Below are 22,554 nucleotides of genomic sequence, written 5' to 3'. Positions count from 1 at the left end.
TATGCCAACAAATTAGATAATATAGATAAAATGAAAAAATTCCTAAAAAGACATAAGCTAATTGATTAGAAAACAAGTTTAAAAATCTGAATCGACCTTTAAAGCGATTGATTTAGTAATCAAATAACTTCTCAGGATAAAAAGCCCAGATGGCTTCATTGGTGAATTCTACCAAAAAGTTAAGATTAATACCTATTCTTCATTAACTCTCTTAAAAATCAGAAGAGAAAACACTTTCCAACTTATTCTATTAGGCCAGACTACCCTGAAATCAGAAACAGACAAAGATATTACAAAGAAAGAAAACTTAAGACCAATAATTTATTAATATAGACACAAAAATTCTCAGCAAAATATAAGCAAACTGAATACAGCAACATCTAAAAAGGGTCATTTATCATGACCCGGTGAGATTTATTCCAGGATTGCAACACTGGTTTAACATTAAAAAATCAATTAATGTAATATACCATATCAATAGAATAAAGAACAAAAGTCACTTGGTCATCTCAGTAGCTGCAGAAAAAGTATTTGAGAAAATTTTGTACACCTTCATGATAAAAAACTCTCAATGAATTAACAATAGAAAGAAATTTCTTCAATCTGATAAAGGGTGTGTACAAAAAACCCACTGCTAGATAATGTCATACTAGTGAAACAATGAATGCTTTCCTTCTAAGATCAGAAATGAGACAAATGTATACTAAAGGTTTTATCAACGGTTATTAAACAAGAGAAATAAAGGACACCCAGATTACAAAGGAAGAACTAAAATTACTTGTAGGTAACATGATCTTGTACACACAGGAATACCTTCTTTTATTGTGCTTTGCTTTATTGCACTTCTCAGATACTGAGTTTTTTTTACAAATGTAAGGTTTATGGCAACCCTGCATTGTCAGATGATGATTAGCCTTTTTAGCAATAAAGGCATGTACACATGTTTTTCAATTAAGGCATATACATTATTTTTTTAAACATAATGCTATTGCATACTTCATAGGCAATAGCAGAGTGTAAACATAACTTTTATATCCATTGGGAAACCAAAAAATTCATGTGACACTTTATTGCAATATTCGCTTTATTGCAATGGTCTGGAACTGAGCCCACAGTATATCCAAGGTATGTCTGTACACAATCCTAAGAAATATACTGAAAAATTATTACAACTAATAAAAGAGTTCATTAAGGCTGCAGGTAACAAAATCAATGTACAAAAATCAATTATGTTTCTCTATACACTAGCAAAGCACTACCCAAAAATTAAATTAAGAAAATAATACCATTTATAGTAGCATCCAAAGTAATAAAATAGGAATAAACTGAACAAAAGTATAAAACTTATATTCTAAAAACTATAAACATTGATGAAAATATTAAAGACCTAATAAATGGAAAGACATCTCATACCTATAGATCAAAAGACAATATTATTAAGGTGGTAGTACTCCCCAAATTCAGAATCAATTCAATCCCTATCAAAATCCCAGCTGCATTTTTGCAGCAACAGACAAAATGATCCAAAGATTCATATGGATATTTAAGAGACACAGAATATAAAAATAATCTTAAAAAACAAGAATAAAGTTGGAAGATTCTAACTTAAAATTGTATAGAAAGCTACAGTAATCAAAACAATAAGGTACTGGAATAAGGCAGACATAGAGCTAACTGGAACAGAATTGAGATTCTAGAAATAAACCCTCACATACTTAGTCAACTGATTCTCAACAAGGATATCAAGACAATTTAATGGAGACAGATTATTTGTTTTTAGGAAATAGTGCTACAACAACTGAATATCCACATGCGAAAGGATGTAGATCCCATCCTAACACCATATACAAAAATTAACTCAAAATTAATCACAGCTTAAATTAAAAAGCTAAAACTATAAAACTAATAGAGGAAGGCAGTCACAGTAAAGGGCGTCACACGAATTTTCTGATTTTCCAGTGTGTATAAATGTTTACACTATACTGTAGTCTATTAAGTGTGCAATAGCATTATGTCTAAAAAAATGTACATACCTTAATTAAAAATACTTTATTGCTAGGAAGTGCTAACCATCATCTGAGCCTTCAGTGAGTCGCACTCTTTTTGCTGGTGGAGGACTTGAAATATTGAGAAATTACCAAAAAGTGACAAAGAGACAGTAAGTGAACAAATCCTGTTGGAAAAATGGTGCTGATAAACCTGAAGACACAGGGTTGCCACAAACCTTCAATTTATAAAAAACAAATACCTGCAAAGCAAAATAAAATGAGGTATACCTGTACTTAATTCATAGAACTGTATATTATTAAAAGGAAAGTCAAATTTACTATATGATAATATTAAAAGATGAAATTTAAATTGATTAATGTATTCTCTAACAAGAAAAGTAACATCTCTTAAAAATAACTATTATGTTAAAACATAAATCTATCTTTAATATAAAAATGAATCAAAAAATTATAAAGGACAGAGACTGTCAAATTAGGCAGAAAAGCAATACCCAACTATATGCTGCCTACAAGAACACACTAAATATGAAGACACAAATAGGTTAAAGTAAAAGAGACGGAAAAAGATGCACCATGTTAAGAATAATCAAAAGAAAGCTTCAGCGGCTATATCCATATCAGACAAAGTAAATTTCAGATCAAAGAATATTACCAAAGACAAAGAAGGTCATTTCATAATGTTAAAAGAGTTAACTCAACAAAATAACTTAATACTCCTAACTGTTCATACAGCTAAAAACAGAGCTTCAAAATACATGAAATAAAACAAAACTGATAGAACTTCAATGATAAACAGATCATTCTAAAATGATAGTGGGAGATTTCAATACCTCTGTCTCAGTAATAGATAGAAGTGGATAAAAAATCAGCACAAATATAGATTTGAATAACACTATCAATTTTTTTAACATCTTTATTGGGGTATAATTGCTTTACAATGGTGTGTTAGTTTCTGCTTTATAACAAAGTGAATCAGTTATACATATACATATGTTCCCATATCTCTTCCCTCTTGCGTCTCCCTCCCTCCCACCCTCCCTATCCCACCCCTCCAGGCAGTCACAAAGCACCGAGCCGATATCCCTGTGCCATGCGGCTGCTTCCCACTAGCTATCTACCTTACGTTTGTTAGTGTATATATGTCCATGACTCTCTCTCGCCGCGTCACAGCTCACCCTTCCCCCTCCCCATATCCTCAAGTCCATTCTCCAGTAGGTCTGTGTCTTTATTCCTGTCTTACCCCTAGGTTCTTCATGACATTCTTTTTTCTTAAATTCCATATATATGTATTAGCATACGGTATTTGTCTTTCTCTTTCTGACTTACTTCACTCTGTATGACAGACTCTAGGTCTATCCACCTCGTTACAAATAGCTCAATTTCGTTTCTTTTTATGGCTGAGTAATATTCCATTGTATATATGTGCCACATCCTCTTTATCCATTCATCCGATGATGGGCACTTAGCTTGTTTCCATCTCTGGGCTATTGTAAATAGAGCTGCAATGAACATTTTGGTACATGACTCTTTTTGAATTTTGGTTTTCTCAGGGTATATGCCCAGTAGTGGGATTGCTGGGTCATATGGTAGTTCTATTTGTAGTTTTTTAAGGAACCTCCATACTGTTCTCCATAGTGGCTGAACCAATTCACATTCCCACCAGCAGTGCAAGAGGGTTCCCTTTTCTCCACACCCTCTCCAGCATTTATTGTTTCTAGATTTTTTGATGATGGCCATTCTGACTGGTGTGAGATGATATCTCATTGTAGTTTTGATTTGCATTTCTCTAATGATAAATGATGTTGAGCATTCTTTCATGTGTTTGTTGGCAGTCTGTATATCTTCTTTGGAGAAATGTCTATTTAGGTCTTCTGCCCATTTTTGGATTGCGTTGTTTGTTTTTTTGTTATTGAGCTGCATGAGCTGCTTGTAAATTTTGGAAATTAATCCTTTGTCAGTTGCTTCATTTGCAAATATTTTCTCCCATTCTTAGGGTTTTCTTTTGGTCTTGTTTATGGTTTCCTTTGCTGTGCAAAAGCTTTGAAGTTTCATTAGGTCCCATTTGTTTTTGTTTTTATTTCCATTTCTCTGGGAGGTGGGTCAAAAAGGATCTTGCTGTGATTTATGTCATAGAGTGTTCTGCCTATGTTTTCCTCTAAGAGTTTGATAGTTTCTGGCCTTACATTTAGGTCGTTAATCCATTTTGAGCTTATTTTTGTGTATGGTATTAGGGAACACTATCAATTTTACCTGATTAATACTTACAGATAAATCCACGCAACAATAGCAGAATACATATTCATTTCAAATGCATATTTAACATTTGTCATGATAGACCACAGACAGGGCCATAAAACAAGCTTCAATTAATTTAAAAGTATTCAGGTCATATAAAGTATATTGTCTGACCACAATTGAATTAAATTAGAAATCAATAACAGAAAGATCTCTGGAAAAATCTCTAATGTTTAGAAACTAAATAAAACACTTATAAATAACCTACATGTAAAGAAAAGAAATCAAGCAGAAATTAGAAAATATTTTAAGGTAAATGGAAGGAAAAAACAACGTGTTAAAATCTGGGGATGGAGAATTACAATTCTGCCAAGATGAAAGAGCCCTATTCCTCCCAGTTTCTGTCTTTCACAACTGAAAACAAAAATAAAAACCCTGCCCTGGAGATAATATTATAAACAAGTGAAAGGAAACTCTGAGGTAGAAAGGAGAAATGCCTAGGCATCTCAGGAAATGGGAAGTGACACAGCAGTGAGTTCCTTGAGTTTCCTTATTGTGTCCCATATGTCCTGGACAGGACACTGCAGAAGTTTCCAACCCAGGACCACCAACTAGCACAAGCAAAAAATAAAGACAAAAACAAAAAACAATCAAAGAAAAGGCTGTTCTCCCAGTCAAAGGACAGAGAAGAGGGTAGGCTAAAAGCAAATTGTGGCATTACCCACAATTCTAGCCAAACAATGAGAAAACCATACTCTAGCCAAACAACGAGAAAACCATACTCTTCTCTTCCCCACTCCATGGGAGTTCAACAGAGCTGACTGCAGAGCTGATCTTCTACCTCATCTCACTCCCACGCTGCAGAGAGCACACTTCAACTCCCCGAGAAGGTAGTATTTAAGGGCACAAGCAGGTTGCTAATCACCCATCCCCTGCCTGGAAGAAGCAGGTAGCACTTTGTTCCACTGCCAGGTTGTATCAGTGCACTCAGCAGGATGCTGATCACCCATCTCCATACAAGCGGAGGCAGGTGGCAGCAATCCAATCCTGATGCAGTAGTATTAGTGAGTCTAAATTAGCAGTTGATCTTCCATCCCCTTACAAGCATAAGGAAGAGTTATTCTAATTCCCCCACCAAGGTAGCATCAGTGGAGTCCAGGGGCAACAAGATTGAATGAGGTAGTATAAGGTGGGGCTAGTCATCATTAGCCTTCACTCACACCCTCCTAGCACTCCAAGTCAGCAAGGTGGTCATTCAGAACCAGAATCCTCACTTCCACCTGACAGCAACAAGACTGAACAAGGTGGGTGAAGCAGGGCTAGTCAGCAACCACACTGTATCAGAGAATCCTAGTAGGAGCTGAACCTCTATTCACATTGATGAGGCAAAACAAGGTGGTGCAGGGAGAAGTGATTGATGCTATGCTTCTTCTATCTCCTGATGTCACTGGAGCACAGTGGGACGATGAACTTCCACCCCATCCATTTTAAGTGAGGCAGTGTCAGTCACTATCCTTTTTCTGGGGGTATGTTGACAGGGCTCACCAAGAAACTGAACATGCACACCCACCTGGCACTCAAACTGCAAATGAAGAAGTAAAACTGTCACTATTTGCAGATGACATGATACTAAATGTATAACATCCTAAAGTCTCTATCAGAAAACTACTAGAACTAATAAATAAATTCAGTAAAGTTGCAGGATACAAAATTAATATACAGGAATCTGTTACATCTCTATACACTACCAGAAAGAGAAATTAAGAAGACAATCCCATTTGCAATTGCATCAAAAAGAATAAAAGACCTAGGAATAAGTTTACCCAAGGAGGTAAAACACTTATATACTGGAAACTATAAGACATTGATGGAAGAAACTGAAAACACAAATAAATGGATAGATATACTATACTCTTGGGTGGAAGAATTAATACTGCTAAAATGTCCATACTATCCAAAGCAATCTAAAGATTCAATGCAATCCCTATCAAAATACCCATGGCATTTTTCACAGAACTAGAACAAATAATCCTAAAATTTGTACGGAACCACAGAAGGCCTCAAATAGCGAAAGCAATCTTGAGAAAGAAGAGCAAAGCTGGAGGTGTCATGCTCCCTGGTTTCAGACTATATTACAAAGCTATAAGTAATCAAAACAATACGATACTGGCATAAAAGCAGACACATAAACCAATGGAACAGAATCAAGATTCCAGAAATACACCCATGCATATATGGTCAACTAATATTTGACAAGGAAGCCAAGAATACTTAATAGGGAAAAGGCAGTCTCTTCAATAAATGATGCTGGGAAAACTGGACAGCCATATGCAAAAGAATGAAGCTGGACATTATCTTACACTACACACAAAAACTAACTCAAAATGGATTAAGAACTTGAACAAAAGACCTGAAACCATAAAACTCCTAGAAGAAAATATAAGCAGTAAGCTCCTGTAAATCATTATTGGCAATGATTTTTTAGAGTTGACACCAAAAGCAAAAAAACAACAACAAAATACAAAACTAAGTGGGACTACATCAAACTAAAAAGCTCCTGCACAGCAAAGCAAACTGTCAACAAAATGGAAAAGAAACCTATCATATGGGAGAAAATATTTGCAAATCATGTCTGATAAGGGATTAATAGCCAAAATATATAAAGAATTCATATGACTCAATAGCAAAAAAACCCAAACAATTCAATTAAAAAATTGGCAGAGGAGCTGAATGGACATTTTTCCAAAGAAGATATACAGATGGCCAAGAGGTACATGAAAAGGTATACAACATCACTAATCATCAGGGAAATGCAACTTAAAACCACAATGGGAAACCAGCTCACACCTGTTAAAATGGCTATTACCAGAAAGACAAGGAATAACAAGTGTTAGCAAGGATGTAGAAAAAAGAGAACCCTTGTGCACTGTTAGTGAGACTGTAAATTGGTGCAGGCACTATGAAAAACAGTATGGAAGTTTGCAATTGACATGTAAACACTACTATATTTAAAATAGTTAACCAACAAGGACCTACTGTATAGCACAGCGAACTCGGCTCAGTATTCTTTAATAATCAAAATGGGAAAAGAATGTGAAAAAGAATGGATACTTGCATGTGTATAATTGAATCACTGTGCTGTACACCTGAAACTAACACATCATTGTTAATCAACTATACTCCAATATAAAATAAAATAATTTTTTTAAGAATAAAATAAAACAGAACTACCATACAATCCAGCAATTCCACTTTGGGGTATTTATCAGAAGGAAATGAAAACCTAACTTAAAAAGATATCTATACTCCCATATTCATTGCAGCATTATTTACAATAGCCAAGATATGGAAACAGCCTAAGTGTCCAATGATGGAGGAATAGACAAAGAAATATGGTATACATAGAGAACAGAGTGTTATTCAGCCATATTAAAAGAATGAAATCTAGCCATTTGTGATAACATGGATGGACACTAAAGGCAAATGCTGACTGAAATAAGTCAGACAGAGAAAGACAAATACTGTACAATCTCATTTGTAGTGGAATCTAAAAAACAAACAAACAGAAATACTGAACACGTAGATATAGAGAACAGATTGGTGGTTGCCAAAGGTGGGAGGTGTGGGGTGGGCAGAATCAATGAAGGTGGTCAAAAGGTCAAACTTCCATTGTAAAACAAATAAGATCTGAGGACATAATGCATAGCGTGGTGATTATAGTTAATAATACTCTATTGTATATTTGAAAGTTACTAAGAGAGTAGATCTTTAAAGTTCTCATCAGAAGAAAAAAAATGTAACTATGTGTGGTGATGCATGTTAACTAGACTTACTGTGGTGATTATTTCACAATATATACAGATACCAAATCATTATGTTGTACACCTGAACTTAAGATAATGTTATATGTCAATTACACCTCAATAAAAAAAGAAAGAAAATGATCCAACAATATGCTGTATACAATAAACTCACTTCAAGTACAATGACATAAGGTTACAGTAGAAGAATGGAAATAGATATAACATGTAAACATTAACTTGTTTTTAAAAAGTAGGAGTGGTTATACTAAGATCACATAAAGTCAATTATAGAGCAAAGAGAATTACTGGAGATAAGTAAAGACATTACATAATGGTAAAGGGATCAATCCATGGAAGATATAACAATCCTAAATGTGTGCACACCAAACCACAGAGTCTCAAAATACAGAAAGCAAAAACTAATGAAGTTAGAAAGAGATAAATATATCCAAAATTAGAGTCTGGAGAACTAATTCACTCTACTTTCAGGATTTGACAGGAATTTTCAGACAAAAAATTAGCAAGAATATGGAACTCAACAACACAATCAACCAACAATATCTAGTTGACAAATAGAAAACATTCCACTCAACAAGAAAAGAATGCACATGTTTTTCCATAGTCCATAGAGTATCCACCAAGACAGATCATATCCTAGGCTACAAAACAAATCTTAACAAATTTAAAAGAACTGAAATCATAAAGAGTGTGTTTTCTGACCATAATGATATCAAAACTAAAAATCAATAACAAGAAAACTTCCAAACAGTTGCCAATTAATTAAAATACTTCTAAGTAACTGATGGTTCAAAGAAGTCTCAAAGGCAATTTTTAAAACTGCATATGATTGAATGAAAATTCAAATGCACATATCAAAATCTGTGGAATCCAGTTAAAGCCATGCTGAGAGGAGAATTAATAACACTAAATGTATACCTTAGAAAAGAGAAAGGGAACAAATCAGTAACGTAGGTTCCTACTTCAAAAAACTAGGAAAAAAGAGCAAAATAATCTCAAAGAAAAGTAAAGAAAGGAAATAATAAAGATAATTCAGAAAAAAATTGAAAAGAATAAAACAGAGAAAAATCAATTAAACAAAAGCCTAGCTCCTCAAAAACAAAAAATCAGTAAAATTTAAAAACCACTAGTAAGACTACAAACTATGCAAATTTAACAAGATAAAAGAGAAAGCTAAAATAGTCCTAAAACTAATTTTTAAAAGTGAATCTGTAATAAAAAAAATCTCACATAGGGAGGGTGGGAGGGAGGGAGACGCAAGAGGGAAGAGATATGGGAACATATGTATATGTATAACTGATTCACTTTGTTATAAAGCAGAAACTAACACACCATTGTAAAGCAATTATACCCCAATAAAGATGTTAAAAAAAAAAAAAATCTCACAATCTCTAGGCCCAGGTACTCTCATTAGAAAACTCTTCCAAACACTTAAAGAATTAACACCAATTTTATACAAACTATTACAGAAAACAGAAGCAGAGGGAACACTTCTCAATTCATTTTATGAACCCAGTATTACCCTAATACCGAAAGCAGATAAAGACAATAGAAATAAAAAGTAAACTCAAAATGGAACCTGTATTTAAATATAAAATGTATAACTATAAAATTTTTAGAAAAAAATGAAAGAAAATAATTAAGATCCAAGGTTAGACAAAGAGTTCTAAAAGGTGATTCCAAAAGAGCACATGCCAGTCTCTGGTGTCCGAGCTGATAGCCATGGGTCACGCCCATCTCTGGAGCTCATTTAGGCGGTGCTCTGCCTTCTGTGGGCAGACAGGGAAGGAATCCCCTCTCCTCACGCACCCCGAAACAATGGTCTCTTGCCTCTTATGCAGGTCCAGAGTTTTTCCTGGACTCCCTCCTGGCTAGCTGTAGTGCACTAGCCCCCTTCAGGCTGTGTTCACGCAGCCAACCCCAGTCCTATCCCTGGGGTCTGACCTCTGAAGCCCTAGCCTCAGCTCCCAGCACCTATAAAGGAAAAACTGATAAACTGAACTCTGAAAGGCCCTGTTAAGAGGGTGAAAAGACAAGTTAAAGACGAAGAAGACAAATATCATATTATCACTTATATGTGGAATCTAAAATATGATACAAATGAATTTATTTACAAAACAGAAACAGACTCACAGACATAGAAAACAAACATGGTTACCAAAGGGGAAAAGAGAGGGAGGGACAAATTAGGAGTTTGGGATTAGCAGATATAAACTAGTATATATAAAATAGATAAACAAGGGATCTTCAAGATGGCAGAGGAGTAAGACGTGAAGATCACCTTCCTACCCACAAATATATCAGAAATACATCTACATGTGGAAGAACTCCTGTAGAACACCTACTGAACGCTGGCAGAATACCTCAGACTTCCCAAAAGGCAAGAAAATCCCCACGTACCTGGGTAGGGCAAAAGAAAAAAAGAAGTAACAGAGACAAAAGAATAGGGATGGGACCTGCACCTCTGGGAGGGAGCTGTGAAGGAGGAATAGTTTCCACTCAATAGGAAACCCCTTCACTGGTGGAGACAGGGAGTGGGCGGGGGAAGCTCCAGAGCCACGGAGGAGTGGGCAGCAACAGGGGTGCAGAGGGCGAAGCAGAGAGATTCCAACACAAAGGATCAGTGCCGGCCAGCACTCACCACCCTGAGAAATTTGTCTGCTCACCCGCCGGGGCGGGTGGGGGCTGGGAGCTGAGACTCGGGCTTTGGAAGTCAGACCCCAGGAAGAGGACTGGGGTTGGCTGCATGAATACAGCCTGAAGGGGGCTAGTGCACCACAGCTAGCTGGGAGGGAGTCCAGGAAAAACTCTGGACCAGCCTAAGAGGCAAGAGACCATTGTTTCGGGGTGTGCGAGGAGAGGGGATTCCTTCCCTGTCTGCCCACAGAAGGCAGAGCACCGCCTAAACGAGCTCCAGACATGGGCATGAGCTGCAGCTATCAGCTCGGACACCAAAGACTGGCATGAAACACTAACACTGCTGCTGCAGCCATCAAGAATCCTGTGGGCAAGCACAGATCACTATCTACATGCCCTCCCCACCCACCCACTCTCCGGGAGCCTGTGCAGCCTGCCACTGCCAGGGTCCCATGATCCAGGGACAAATTTCCCAGGAGAACACACGGCATGCCTCAGGCTGTTGAGGTGTCACAGTGGCCTCTGCTGCTGCAGGCTCACCCCGCATTCCAATTATAATAACCGTACCCCTCCCTCCAAACTCCAAACTGCATGAGTGAGTCAGAGCCCCCTAATCAGCTGGTGCTTTAACCCCATCTTGTCTGGGTGGGAATAGAAGCCTGAGGGCAACCTATACACAGAGGTGGGGCCAAAACCAAAGCTGAACCCCAGGAGCTGTGGGAACAAAGAAGAGAAAGGGAAATTTCTCCATGCAGCCTCAGGAGCAGTGGATTAAATGTCCCCAATCAACTTGAGGTACGCTGCATCTGTGGAATACCTGAATAAACAACAAATCAACCCAAAATTGAGGCAGTGGACTTTGGTAGCAACTGCAGACTTGGGGTTTGCTGTCTGTGACTGACTTGTTTCTGATTTTTATGTTTATCTCAGTATAGTTTTAAGCGCTGGTTACCATTAGTGGATTTTTTTTTATTGGTTTGGTTGCTCTCTTCTTTTTTCATTACTTTTTTTTCTATTTTAATAATTTTTAATGTTATTTAAGTTTATTTCTTTCTTTATTATTAATTATTATATTTCTCTTTTTTTCTTCCTTTTCTTCTGAGTCGTGTGGCTGACAGGATCTTGGTACTCCAGGCTGGTGTCAGGCCTGAGCTTCTGAGATGGGAGAGCTGTGTTCAGGACATTGGACCACCAGAGACCTCGAGCCCCATGTATTATCAATCGGCGAGAGCTCTCCCAGAGATCTTCATCTCAGCACTAAGACCCAACTCCACCCAATGGCAGGCAAGCTCCAGTGCTGGACGCCCCATGGCAAACAACTACCAAGACAGGAACACAACCCCACCCATTAGCAGAGAGGATGCCTAAACTAATACTAAGTTCACAGACACTGCAAAACACACCACTGGATTCAGCACTGCCCACCAGAAAGACAATATCCAGCCACAGCCACCAGGACACAGTCACCAGTGTCCTCCACCAGGAAGCCTGCACAAGCCACTGAACCAACCTTACCCATTGGGGGCAGACACCAAAAACAACGGGAACTACAAATCTGCAGCCTGTGAAAGGAGACTCCAAACACAGTAAGTTAAGCAAAATGAGAAGACAGAAAATAGGCGACAGATGAGGGAGCAAGGTAAAAAACAACCAGACCAAACAAATGAGAGGAAATAGGCAGTCTACCTGAAAAAGAATTCAGAGTAATGATAGTAAAGATAATCCAAAATCTTGGAAATAGAATGGAGAAAATACAAGAAATGTTTAACAAGGATGTAGGAGAACTAAAGAGCAAAGAAACAATGATGAACAACACAATAAATGAAATTTAAAATTCTCTAGAAGGGGGCTTCCCAGGTGCCGCAGTGGCTAAGAGTCCGCCTGCCAATGCAGGGGACATGGGTTCGTGTCCCGGTCCAAGAAGATCCCACATGCCACGGAGAGGCTGGGCCCGTGAGCCATGGCCGCTGGGCCTGTGTGTCCAGAGCCTGTGCTCTGCAATGGGAGAGGCCACAACAGTAAGAGGCCCGTGTACAACAACAACAACAACAACAAAAAAAAAATTCTCTAGAAGATTTCAATAGCAGAATAACTGAGGCAGAAGAACGGAGAGGTAACCTGGAAGATAAAATAGTGGAAATAACTACTGCAGAGCAGAATAAAGAAAAAAAGAATGAAAAGAATTGAGGACAGTCTCAGAGACCTCTGGGACAATATTAAATGCACCAACATTCGAATTACAGGGGTTCCAGAAGAAGAAGAGAAAAAGAAAGGGACTGAGAAAATATTTGAAGAGATTATAGTTGAAAATTTCCTTAACATGGGAAAGGAAATACTCAATAAAGTCCAGAAAGCACAGAGAGTCTCATACAGGATAAATACAAGGAGAAACACACCAGGACACAAATTAATCAAACTATCAAAATTAAATACAAAGAAAGAATATTAAAAACAGCAAGGGAAAAACAACAAATAACATACAAGGGAATCCCCATAAGGTTAACAGCTGATCTTTCAGCAGAAACTCTGCAAGCCAGAGGAAGTGGGAGGACATATTTTAAGTGATGAAATGGAAAAATCTACAAAAAAGATTAGCCAGCAAGGATGCCATTCAGATTCGATGGGGAAATTAAAACCTTTACAAATAAGCAAAAGTTAAGGGAATTCAGCACCACCAAACCAGCTTTACAACAAATGCTAAAGGAACTTCTCTAGGCAGGAAACACAAGAGAAGGAAAAGACCTACAAAAACAAAGCCAAAACAATTAAGAAACTGGTAATAGGAACATACATATAAATAATTACCTAAAATGTAAATGAATTAAATGCTCCAACCAAAAGACATAGACAGGCTAAATGGATACAAAAACAAGACCCATATATATGTTGTCTACAAGAGACCCACTTCAGACCTAGGGACACATACAGACTGAAAGTGAGGGGATGGAAAAAGATATTCCATGCAAATGGAAATCAAAAGAAAGCTGGAGTAGCAATTCTCATATCAGACAAAAAAGACTTTAAAATAAAGACTATTACAAGAAACAAAGAAAGACACTACATAATGATCAAGGGATCAATCAAAGAAGATATAACAAATGCAAATATTTATGCACCCAGCACAGGAGCACCTCAGTACATAAGGCAAATGCTAACAGCCAGAAAAGGGGAAATCGACAGAAACACAATAATAGTAGGGGATTTTAACATCCCACTTTCACCAATGGACAGATCATCCAAAATAAAAATAAATAAGGACACACAAGCTTTAAATGACACATTAAACAAGATGGACTTAATTGATATTTATAGGACATTCCATCCAAAAACAACAGAACACACTTTCTTCTCAAGTGCTTATGGAACATTCTCCAGGATAGACCATATCTTGGGTCACAAGTTAAGCCTTTGTAAATTTAAGAAAATTGATATCATATCAATTATCTTTCCTGACCACAACGCTATGAGACTAGATATCAATTACAGGAAAAAAACTGTAAAAAAATACAAACACATGGAGGCTAAACAATACGCTACTAAATAACCAAGTGATCACTGAAGAAATCAAAGAGGAAATCAAAAATATCTAGAAACAAATGACAATGAAAACACAATGACTCAAAACCTATGTGATGCAGCAAAAGCAGTTCTAAGAGGGAAGTTTATAGCAATACGATCCTACCTCAAGAAACAAGAACAATCTCAAACAACCTAACCTTATTCCTAAAGCAATTAGAGAAGAGCAAAAAAAAAAAGCAAAGTTGGCAGAAGGAAAGAAATCATAAATGAGAGCAAAAAAAAAAATAAAAAATAAATGAAGGAAACAATAGCAAAGCTCAAGAAAACAAAAAGCTGGTTCTTTGAGAAGATAAACAAAATTGATAAACCATTAGCCAGACTCATCAAGAAAAAACGGAGAAGACTCAAATCAACAGAATTAGAAATGAAAAAGAAGTGAAAACTGACAGTGCAGAAATACATAAAGGTTTGTGACCACCTAGAGGGGTGGGATAGGGAGGGTGGGGGGAGACACAAGAGGGAGGATATATGGGGATATATGTATATGTATGGCCAATTCACTTTGCTATAAAGCAGAAACTAACACACCATTGTAGAGCAATTATATGCCAATAATGATGTTTTTTTAAAAAAAAAAGAAATACATAGACTCATGAGAGATTACTACAAGCAACTATATGCCAGTAAAATGGACAACCTGGAAGAAATAGACAAATTTGTAGAAAAACACAACCTTCCGAAATTGAACCAGGAAGAAACAGAAAATATAAACAGACCAATCACAAGCACTGAAATTGAAACTGCGATTAAAAATCTTCAAACAAAAGCCCAGGACCAGATGGCTTCACAGGCAAATTCTATCAAACATTTAGAGAAGAGCTAACACCTATCCTTCTCAAACTCTTCCAAAAAATAGTAGAGGGAGGAACACTCCCAAACTCATTCTACGAGGCCACCACCCTGATACCAAAACGAGACAAAGATGTCACAAAAAAAGAAAACTACAGACCAATATCCCTAATGAACATAGATGCAAAAATCCTCAACAAGATACTAGCAAACAGAATCCAACAGCACATTAAAAGGATCATACACCATGATCAAGTGGGGTTTATCCCAGGAATGCAATGATTCTTCAATATACGCAATTCAATCAATGTGATACACCACAATAACAAACTGAAGGATAAAAGCCATATGATTATCTCAATAGGTGCAGAAAAAGCTCTCGACAAAATTCAACACCCATTTATGATAAAAACTCTCCAGAAAGTAGGCATAGAGGGAACTTACCTCAACATAATAAATGCCATATATGACAAACCCACAGCCAACATCATTCTCAATGGTGAAAAACTGAAACCATTTCCTCTAAAATCAGGAACAAGACAAGGATGTCCACTGTCACCACTATTATTCAACATAGTTTTGGAAGTTTTAGCCACAGCAATCAGAGAAGAAAAAGAAATAAAAGGAATACAAATCAAAAAAGAAGAAGTAAAACTGTCACTGTTTGCAGATGATGTACTTTACGTAGAGAATCCTAAAGATGCTACCAGAAAACTACTAGAGCTAATCAATGAATTTAGTAAAGTAGCAGGATACAAAATTAATGCACAGAAATCTCTTGCATTCCTATACACTAATGATGAAAAATATGAAAGAGAAATTAAGGAAACACTCCCATTTACCACTGTAACAAAAAGAATAAAATACCTAGGGATTAACCTACCTAAGGATACAAAAGACCTGTATGCAGAAAACTATAAGACACTGATGAAAGAAATTAAAGATGATACCAACAGATGCAGAGATATACCATGTTCTTGAATTGGAAGAATCAATATTGTGAAAATGACTCTACTACCCAAAGCAATCTACAGATTCAATGCAATCCCTATCAAACTACCAATGGCATTTTTCACAGAACTAGAACAAAAAATTTCACAATTTGTATAGAAACACAAAAGACCCCGCATAGCCAAAGCAGTCTTGAGAAAGAAAAACGGAGCTGGAGGAATCAGGCTCCCTGACTTCACACTGAACTACAAAGCTACAGTAATCAAGACAGTATGGTACTGGCACAAAAACAGAAATATTGATCAATGGAACAGGAGAGAAAGCCCAGAGATAAACCCATGCACATAGGGTCACCTTATCTTTGATAAAGGAGGCAAGAATATACAATGTAGAAAATACAGCCTCTTCAATAAGTGGTGCTGGGAAAACTGGACAGCTACATGTAAGGAATGAAATTAGGACACTTCCTAACACCATACACCAAAATAAACTCAAAATGGATTAAAGACCTAAATGTAAGGCCAGACACTATAAAACTTTTAGAGGAAAACATTTACAGAAACGGGATGACACTAAAACAAAATTTGGGAGGAAATTCACAGCCCTACAGGCATATATTAGAAAAGAAGAAAGTTCTCAAATCTGTGACTTCAGTTTCCACCTTAAAACACTAGAAGAAGATAAAATGAAACCCAAAATTAATCAAAAGAGGGGAAATAAAAAAAATCAAACCAGGAATCAATGAAATAAAATATAGGAAAACAATACAGAAAAGCAATGAAACCAAAAGTTGGTTCTTATGAAAATCAGTGCAGCTGATAAGCTTCTAGCCAGACTAATCAGGAAAAAGTAGAAGACACAAATCACCAATATCAGGGATTTTAAAAGGAGCATCAATACTTATCTCACAGACATTAAATATATGCCAATAAATTTGATGATGTGGGTTACTCATTGCTAAAGAAACAGTAAACTTTATTTGGTCATAAATATTTTCACTTACCTAAATATTTAAGGAAATGTAATTCGTATTAATATAGCAAATAATGAACCAAAAAATAAGGATACATTCGTATAGCACCAGTTCTCGTCCCAATAGCCAAGATTTTCTGAACTGGATCAAAGGCTAACGCTGTGGGCTGATAAGGAAAACCATGCCGAACTGTCTGAAAGAGAGAAAACAGTGAAAATAGTCATCAGGGAAATAAAAATTAAAATCACAACAAGATACCACTATCCAACCACCAGAATGACTAAAATAATTATTTATTTTTTAAAAACTACTACCAAGTATTGTTGGTAGAAGTGTAAAATGACACAACCACTTTAGAAAAATGTGCTGTAGTTCTTTAAAAACTAAACATATACCTGTCCTATGACCTAGAAATTCCACTCCTGTGTATGTACCCAAGGAAATGAAGAGCATATGCCCACATAATAATTTGTATATGTCCCTAACAGCTTTATACATAACAACCTAGAAACAGCCCAGGTGACAATCAACAAGAGAATTCAAAAACAAAACTGTGGTATATGCATACAATAGAATACTACTCAACAATTAAAAGATAAAAACTAATGACAGAAGCCAAAACATGGATGATTCTCAAATATATTATGCTAAGTAAAAGAAGCAATACACAAAGAGTACATATAGTATGATTACATTTATATTAAATTCTAAACAAGTAAAACTAACCTATGGTGAAAAAAATCAGAACAGTGGTTGATTTGAGGAGAACTGACTGGAAGGGATATGAAGGAACTTTATTGAGTGAAGATAATATTCTATATTTTGACAAGGTTTGAATTACAAACATGTATACTTTAGTCAAAACTCATCAAACAGTACAATAAAATTGTGACAACACATAAATACATATATGAGTGTTCCAGTATAATTCTTTCAACTCCTCTGTATGTTTGAAACCTTTCATAATAACACAGCGGGAAAGAAAGGAAAGAAAATACAAAGAGTTCATAATATCACAAAAGAGATAAGACTAACATGTAAAAAAGGAATATGCAATATTAGACAGGAGCTAATTTCAATATGAAATGTGCTATACCTTTTCCAAAAAAATAGAGGACCCACATAGGTCAGGATAAAAGGGATTCTATACCTTGTTCAGCCACATATTTAGTGCTCCAAAAGCTATTTTTAATGGAAATATCTTTATAATAAAATATGGCTTTTGTAAACATTTGAAGATGAAAAGATTAACTATAGCATGTAGTTTATCTAAAACTCATTCCCCAGAGAAAACACGGTAAGGAGTTCATTGCATAAACTCCTCATTTTCTTTTAAAGCATATATGAACATATATGCATATGCATATTAACTAATATATAACCAGATCTGTAATCTGGTTTTCTCCCTTAGCAGTATATCATAGAAATATTTCCACAAAAAAATATGTTTAGATGTATAATGCTTCAACCTATTTAAAAGTTGCAGAGCTTATTATAGTATGAATATACCACAATGTCTTTAACCAACCAACTACTGTTCTATAACCTCCAAAGAATTCTCAACTAAGTTGGTTAAAAAATTATTACTAAGAAGACCCATTTTCTATTCATGATCCTTAACTGAGGTGTTTCCCTTTGATTCTGAACTGTCCTTCCTATTTTGACTTATAAACAGAATTGTCAACAGGAAGATATTCATAATCTTCATGCAGATCAATGTGGATAACAATAATCGAATATAGTTTCTCTCAAAAAAAAACAGAACAGGTGGGAACACTTCCCAACTCACTCTATGGCCAGTATTACCCTGATCCCAGAAACAAAGTCATCACAAGAAAAGAAAACTAAATACCACTAATTCTTAATTAATATAGGTATAAAAATCCCCAATAAAATATTAGCAAACCAATTCCAGCAACATATAAAAAGGAAATACAATGTGACTTGGTAGAAATTATCCCAGGAATGCAAGGTTGGTTTAACATCAAAAAATTAATGTAATATCCTGTCTCAATAGAACATAGGACAAAAATCACATGGTCACCTCAATACATGCAGAAAAATTATTTCAGAAAATCCAACACCCACTCATGTTAAAAAGCACTGAATAAACAGAACTGTAGAGAACTTCCTCAATCTGATAAATAACAAAAAACCTACAGCTAACATCATACTAATTAGTGAAAGAATAAGTGCTTTCCCTCTAAGATCAGGAATGAAACAAGTATGTCCGCTCTTGCCACTTCTACATCCTATCCAGGGCAATTAGGCAAGAAAAAAAGAAAGACATCAGATTTTTTTGAAAAAAGAACTAAAACTATCTGCAGATGACATGATCTTGTGTATATAAGCCTAAGAAATACACTGAAAAATAATTAGAACTAATAAAGAAGTTAAGCAAGATTACAAAATTAATGTACAAATCAATTATATTTCTATATACTAGCAATGCACTATCCAAAAATGAAATTAAGAGAAAAATTTCATTTATAATAGCAGCCAAAGGAATAAAATATTCAGTAATAAAATGAACAAAAGAAGTACAAAACTTACATGCTAAAAACTACAAAACACTTTTGAAAAAAATTTAAGACAATCTAAATAAAAAGAAAGGCTTCTCATACCCATGGATTAAAATACTATTGTTAAGGTGACAATACTCCACAGATTGATCTTCAGAATCAATGCAATCCCTAACAAAACCCCAGCTGGCTTTTTTTTGCAGAAATTGACGAGTCGACCCTAAGATTCATATGGGTACTCAAGAGGCCCAGAACACCAAAATGATCTTGAAAAGGAAGAACAAAGTTGGAGCATTCACATTTTTAAAATTTAGACAAATCTACAGTAATCAAGACAATAAGGCACTGGCACAGGATAAACATTTAGATCAATGGAACAGCATTGAGATTCCAGAAATAAATGTTCACATTTTCAGTCAGTTGATTACTGCCAAGGGTGCTTAGACAATTCAATGAGAAATGAACAGTCTTTTAACAAATGATACTGCAACAACTGGATATCAACATGCAAAAGAATCAAGTTGGACTAATATATACAAACTAACTCAAAATGGATCATAGACCTAAATGTAAGGACCAAAACTATAAAAATTTTAGGAGAAAACATATGCTTAAATCTTAGTGACTTAGGATTAGGCAATGGTTTCTTACATATGACCCAAAAGGCACAAGCAATAAAATTAAAAATAGATAAATTGAACCTCGTGAGACTTAAAAACTTTTGTGCTGTAGAGGATACTATCAAGAAAGTAAAAAGACAACCCAAAGAATGGGAGAAAATATTTGCAAAGCATATATCTGATAAGGAATTTATATCCAGAATAAATAAAGAACTCTTACAACTCAATAATAAAAAGACAAATAACTCAATTGACAAAATGGGCAAAGGATCTTAATAGATCATTTATATATATATAAATGACCAATAAGCACATGGTAAGATGCTCAACATCATTAGCCATTAGTAAACTGCAAATCGTATCCACAATGAGCTATAACGGCATACTCACTAGAATGGATACAAAAAAAGATATTAATACAGGCTGACTAAGATGTAGAGAAATTGGAGCCTTAATACATTACTGGTAGAAATGTAAAATCATGTAGTTTCTTTGGAAAATAGTTTGGCATTTCCTCAAAATGTGAAATAGAGTTACACTATAACCCAGGGATTCCACTCCTGGGTATATAACCAAGGAAAATAAAAAAATCCATATAAAACTTTTATACAAATATTCATAGCAACATGACTCAAAATATTCAAAAAGTAGAAACAACTCAAACATTCATCAACTGATGAATGAGTAGATGAAATTTGTACGTCTGTTCAATGGAATATTATTCATCAATAAAAGCAACTTAACTATGATACATGCTACAACAGGGATGTACCTTGAAGATGAAAGAAGCCAGTCATATATTGTATAATTCCATTTACATGGAATGTACAGAAAAATCTATAGAGACAGAAATTATTGGGTTGGCCAAAAGGTTCATTCAGTTTTTTCTGTAAGATGGCTCTAATAGCTCTTAGTCATCTTTAACTCCATTCAAAACAATTTTGTTAGATTGTATGTGACAGCTGTCATATCAGTGTGCATTTAAAAAAAGCCAACAAAATTGGTGAATTTTTTTTTTTTTTTTGCTGTATGCGGGCCTCTCACTGTTGTGGCCTCTCCCGTTGCAGAGCACAGGCTCCGGACACACAGGCTCAGCGGCCATGGCTCACGGGCCCAGCCGCTCCGCGTCATGTGGAATCTTCCCAGACCAGGGCACGAACCCGTGTCCCCTGCATTGGCAGGCAGACTCTCAACCACTGCGCCACCAGGGAAGCCCAAAATTGGTGAATTTTTGTGTAGCCATTTTAAAATTGAAGATGGAAGAAAGAAAGCAACATTTTCAGCATATTACGCTGTATTATTTCAAGAAAGGTAAAAACGTAACTGAAACGCAAAAAAGATTTGTGCAGTGTACGGAGAAGGTGCTGTGACTGATCAAATGTGTCAAAAGTGGTTTGCGAAGTTTTATGCTGGAGATTTCTCGCTGGACGATGCTCCACGGTCATTAGACCAGTTGAAGGTGACAGCAATCAAATCGAGACATTAATTGAGAACAATCAACGTTATACCCCTCTGGAGATAGCCGACATACTCAAAATATCCAAATCAAGTGTTGAAAATCATTTGCACCAGCTTGGTTATGTTAATTGCTTTGATGTTTGGGTTCCACATAAGTTAAGTGAAAAAAAACTTCTTGACCATATTTCCCATGCGATTCTCTACTTAAACATAATGAAAACTTCCGTTTTTAAAACAAATTATGGGGCTTCCCTGGTGCATGCGCAGTAGTTGAGAGTCCGCCTGCCGATGCAGGGGACATGGGTTCGTGCCCGGGTCCGGGAAGATCCCGCATGCCGCGGAGCGGCTGGGCCCGTGAGCCATGGCCGCTGAGCCTGCGTGTCTGGAGCCTGTGCTCCGCAACGGGAGAGGCCACAACAGTGAGAGGCCCACGTACCGCAAAAAAAAAAAAAAAACAAATTATGACGGGTGATGAAAAGTGGGTACTGTACAATAATGTGGAATGGAAGAGATCCTGGGGCAAATGAAATGAACCACCACCAACCACACCAAAGGCCAGTCTTCATCCAAAGAAGTTGATGTTGTTTATATGGTGGGATTGGAAGGGAGTCCTCTATTATGAGCTCCTTCTGGAAAACGAAACAATTCCAACAAGTACTGCTCCCAGTCAGACCAACTGAAAGAAGCACTTGATGAAAAGCATCTAGAATTAGTCAACAGAAAACGCACAATCTTTCATCAGGATAATGCAAGGCTGCATGTTTCTTTGACAACTAGGCAAAAACTGTTACAGCTTGGCTGGGAAGTTCTGATTCATCCACCATATCCACCAGACATTGCACCTTCAGATTTCCATTTATTTAGGTCTTTACAAAATTCTCTTAATAGAAGAAATTTCAATTCCCTGGAAGACTGTAAAAGGCACCTGGAAAAGTTCTTTGCTCAAAAAGATAAAAAGTT

General features: G+C 36.2%; 1 protein-coding gene across 2 annotated transcripts in view; it reads right to left on the bottom strand.

Moving 5' to 3' along the window:
• STXBP5L (syntaxin binding protein 5L) overlaps nt 1-22,554 on the bottom strand; it is a 377,334-nt gene that overhangs the window by 310,345 nt on the left and 44,435 nt on the right. For both annotated transcript variants that reach the window (XM_082839711.1, XM_082839710.1), the window contains exon 3: nt 17,090-17,187. In XM_082839711.1, the coding sequence (XP_082695837.1) occupies nt 17,090-17,187 (98 nt within the window). The remainder of the gene's footprint in view (nt 1-17,089; nt 17,188-22,554) is intronic.

The sequence above is a fragment of the Leucopleurus acutus genome, assembly GCF_964270905.1.
Source record: "Leucopleurus acutus genome assembly, chromosome: 5".
Classification (NCBI taxonomy): Eukaryota; Metazoa; Chordata; class Mammalia; order Artiodactyla; family Delphinidae; genus Leucopleurus; species Leucopleurus acutus.
Note: the sequence above shows the minus strand (reverse complement) of the source record. Positions and strands in the feature narration are given on the sequence as shown.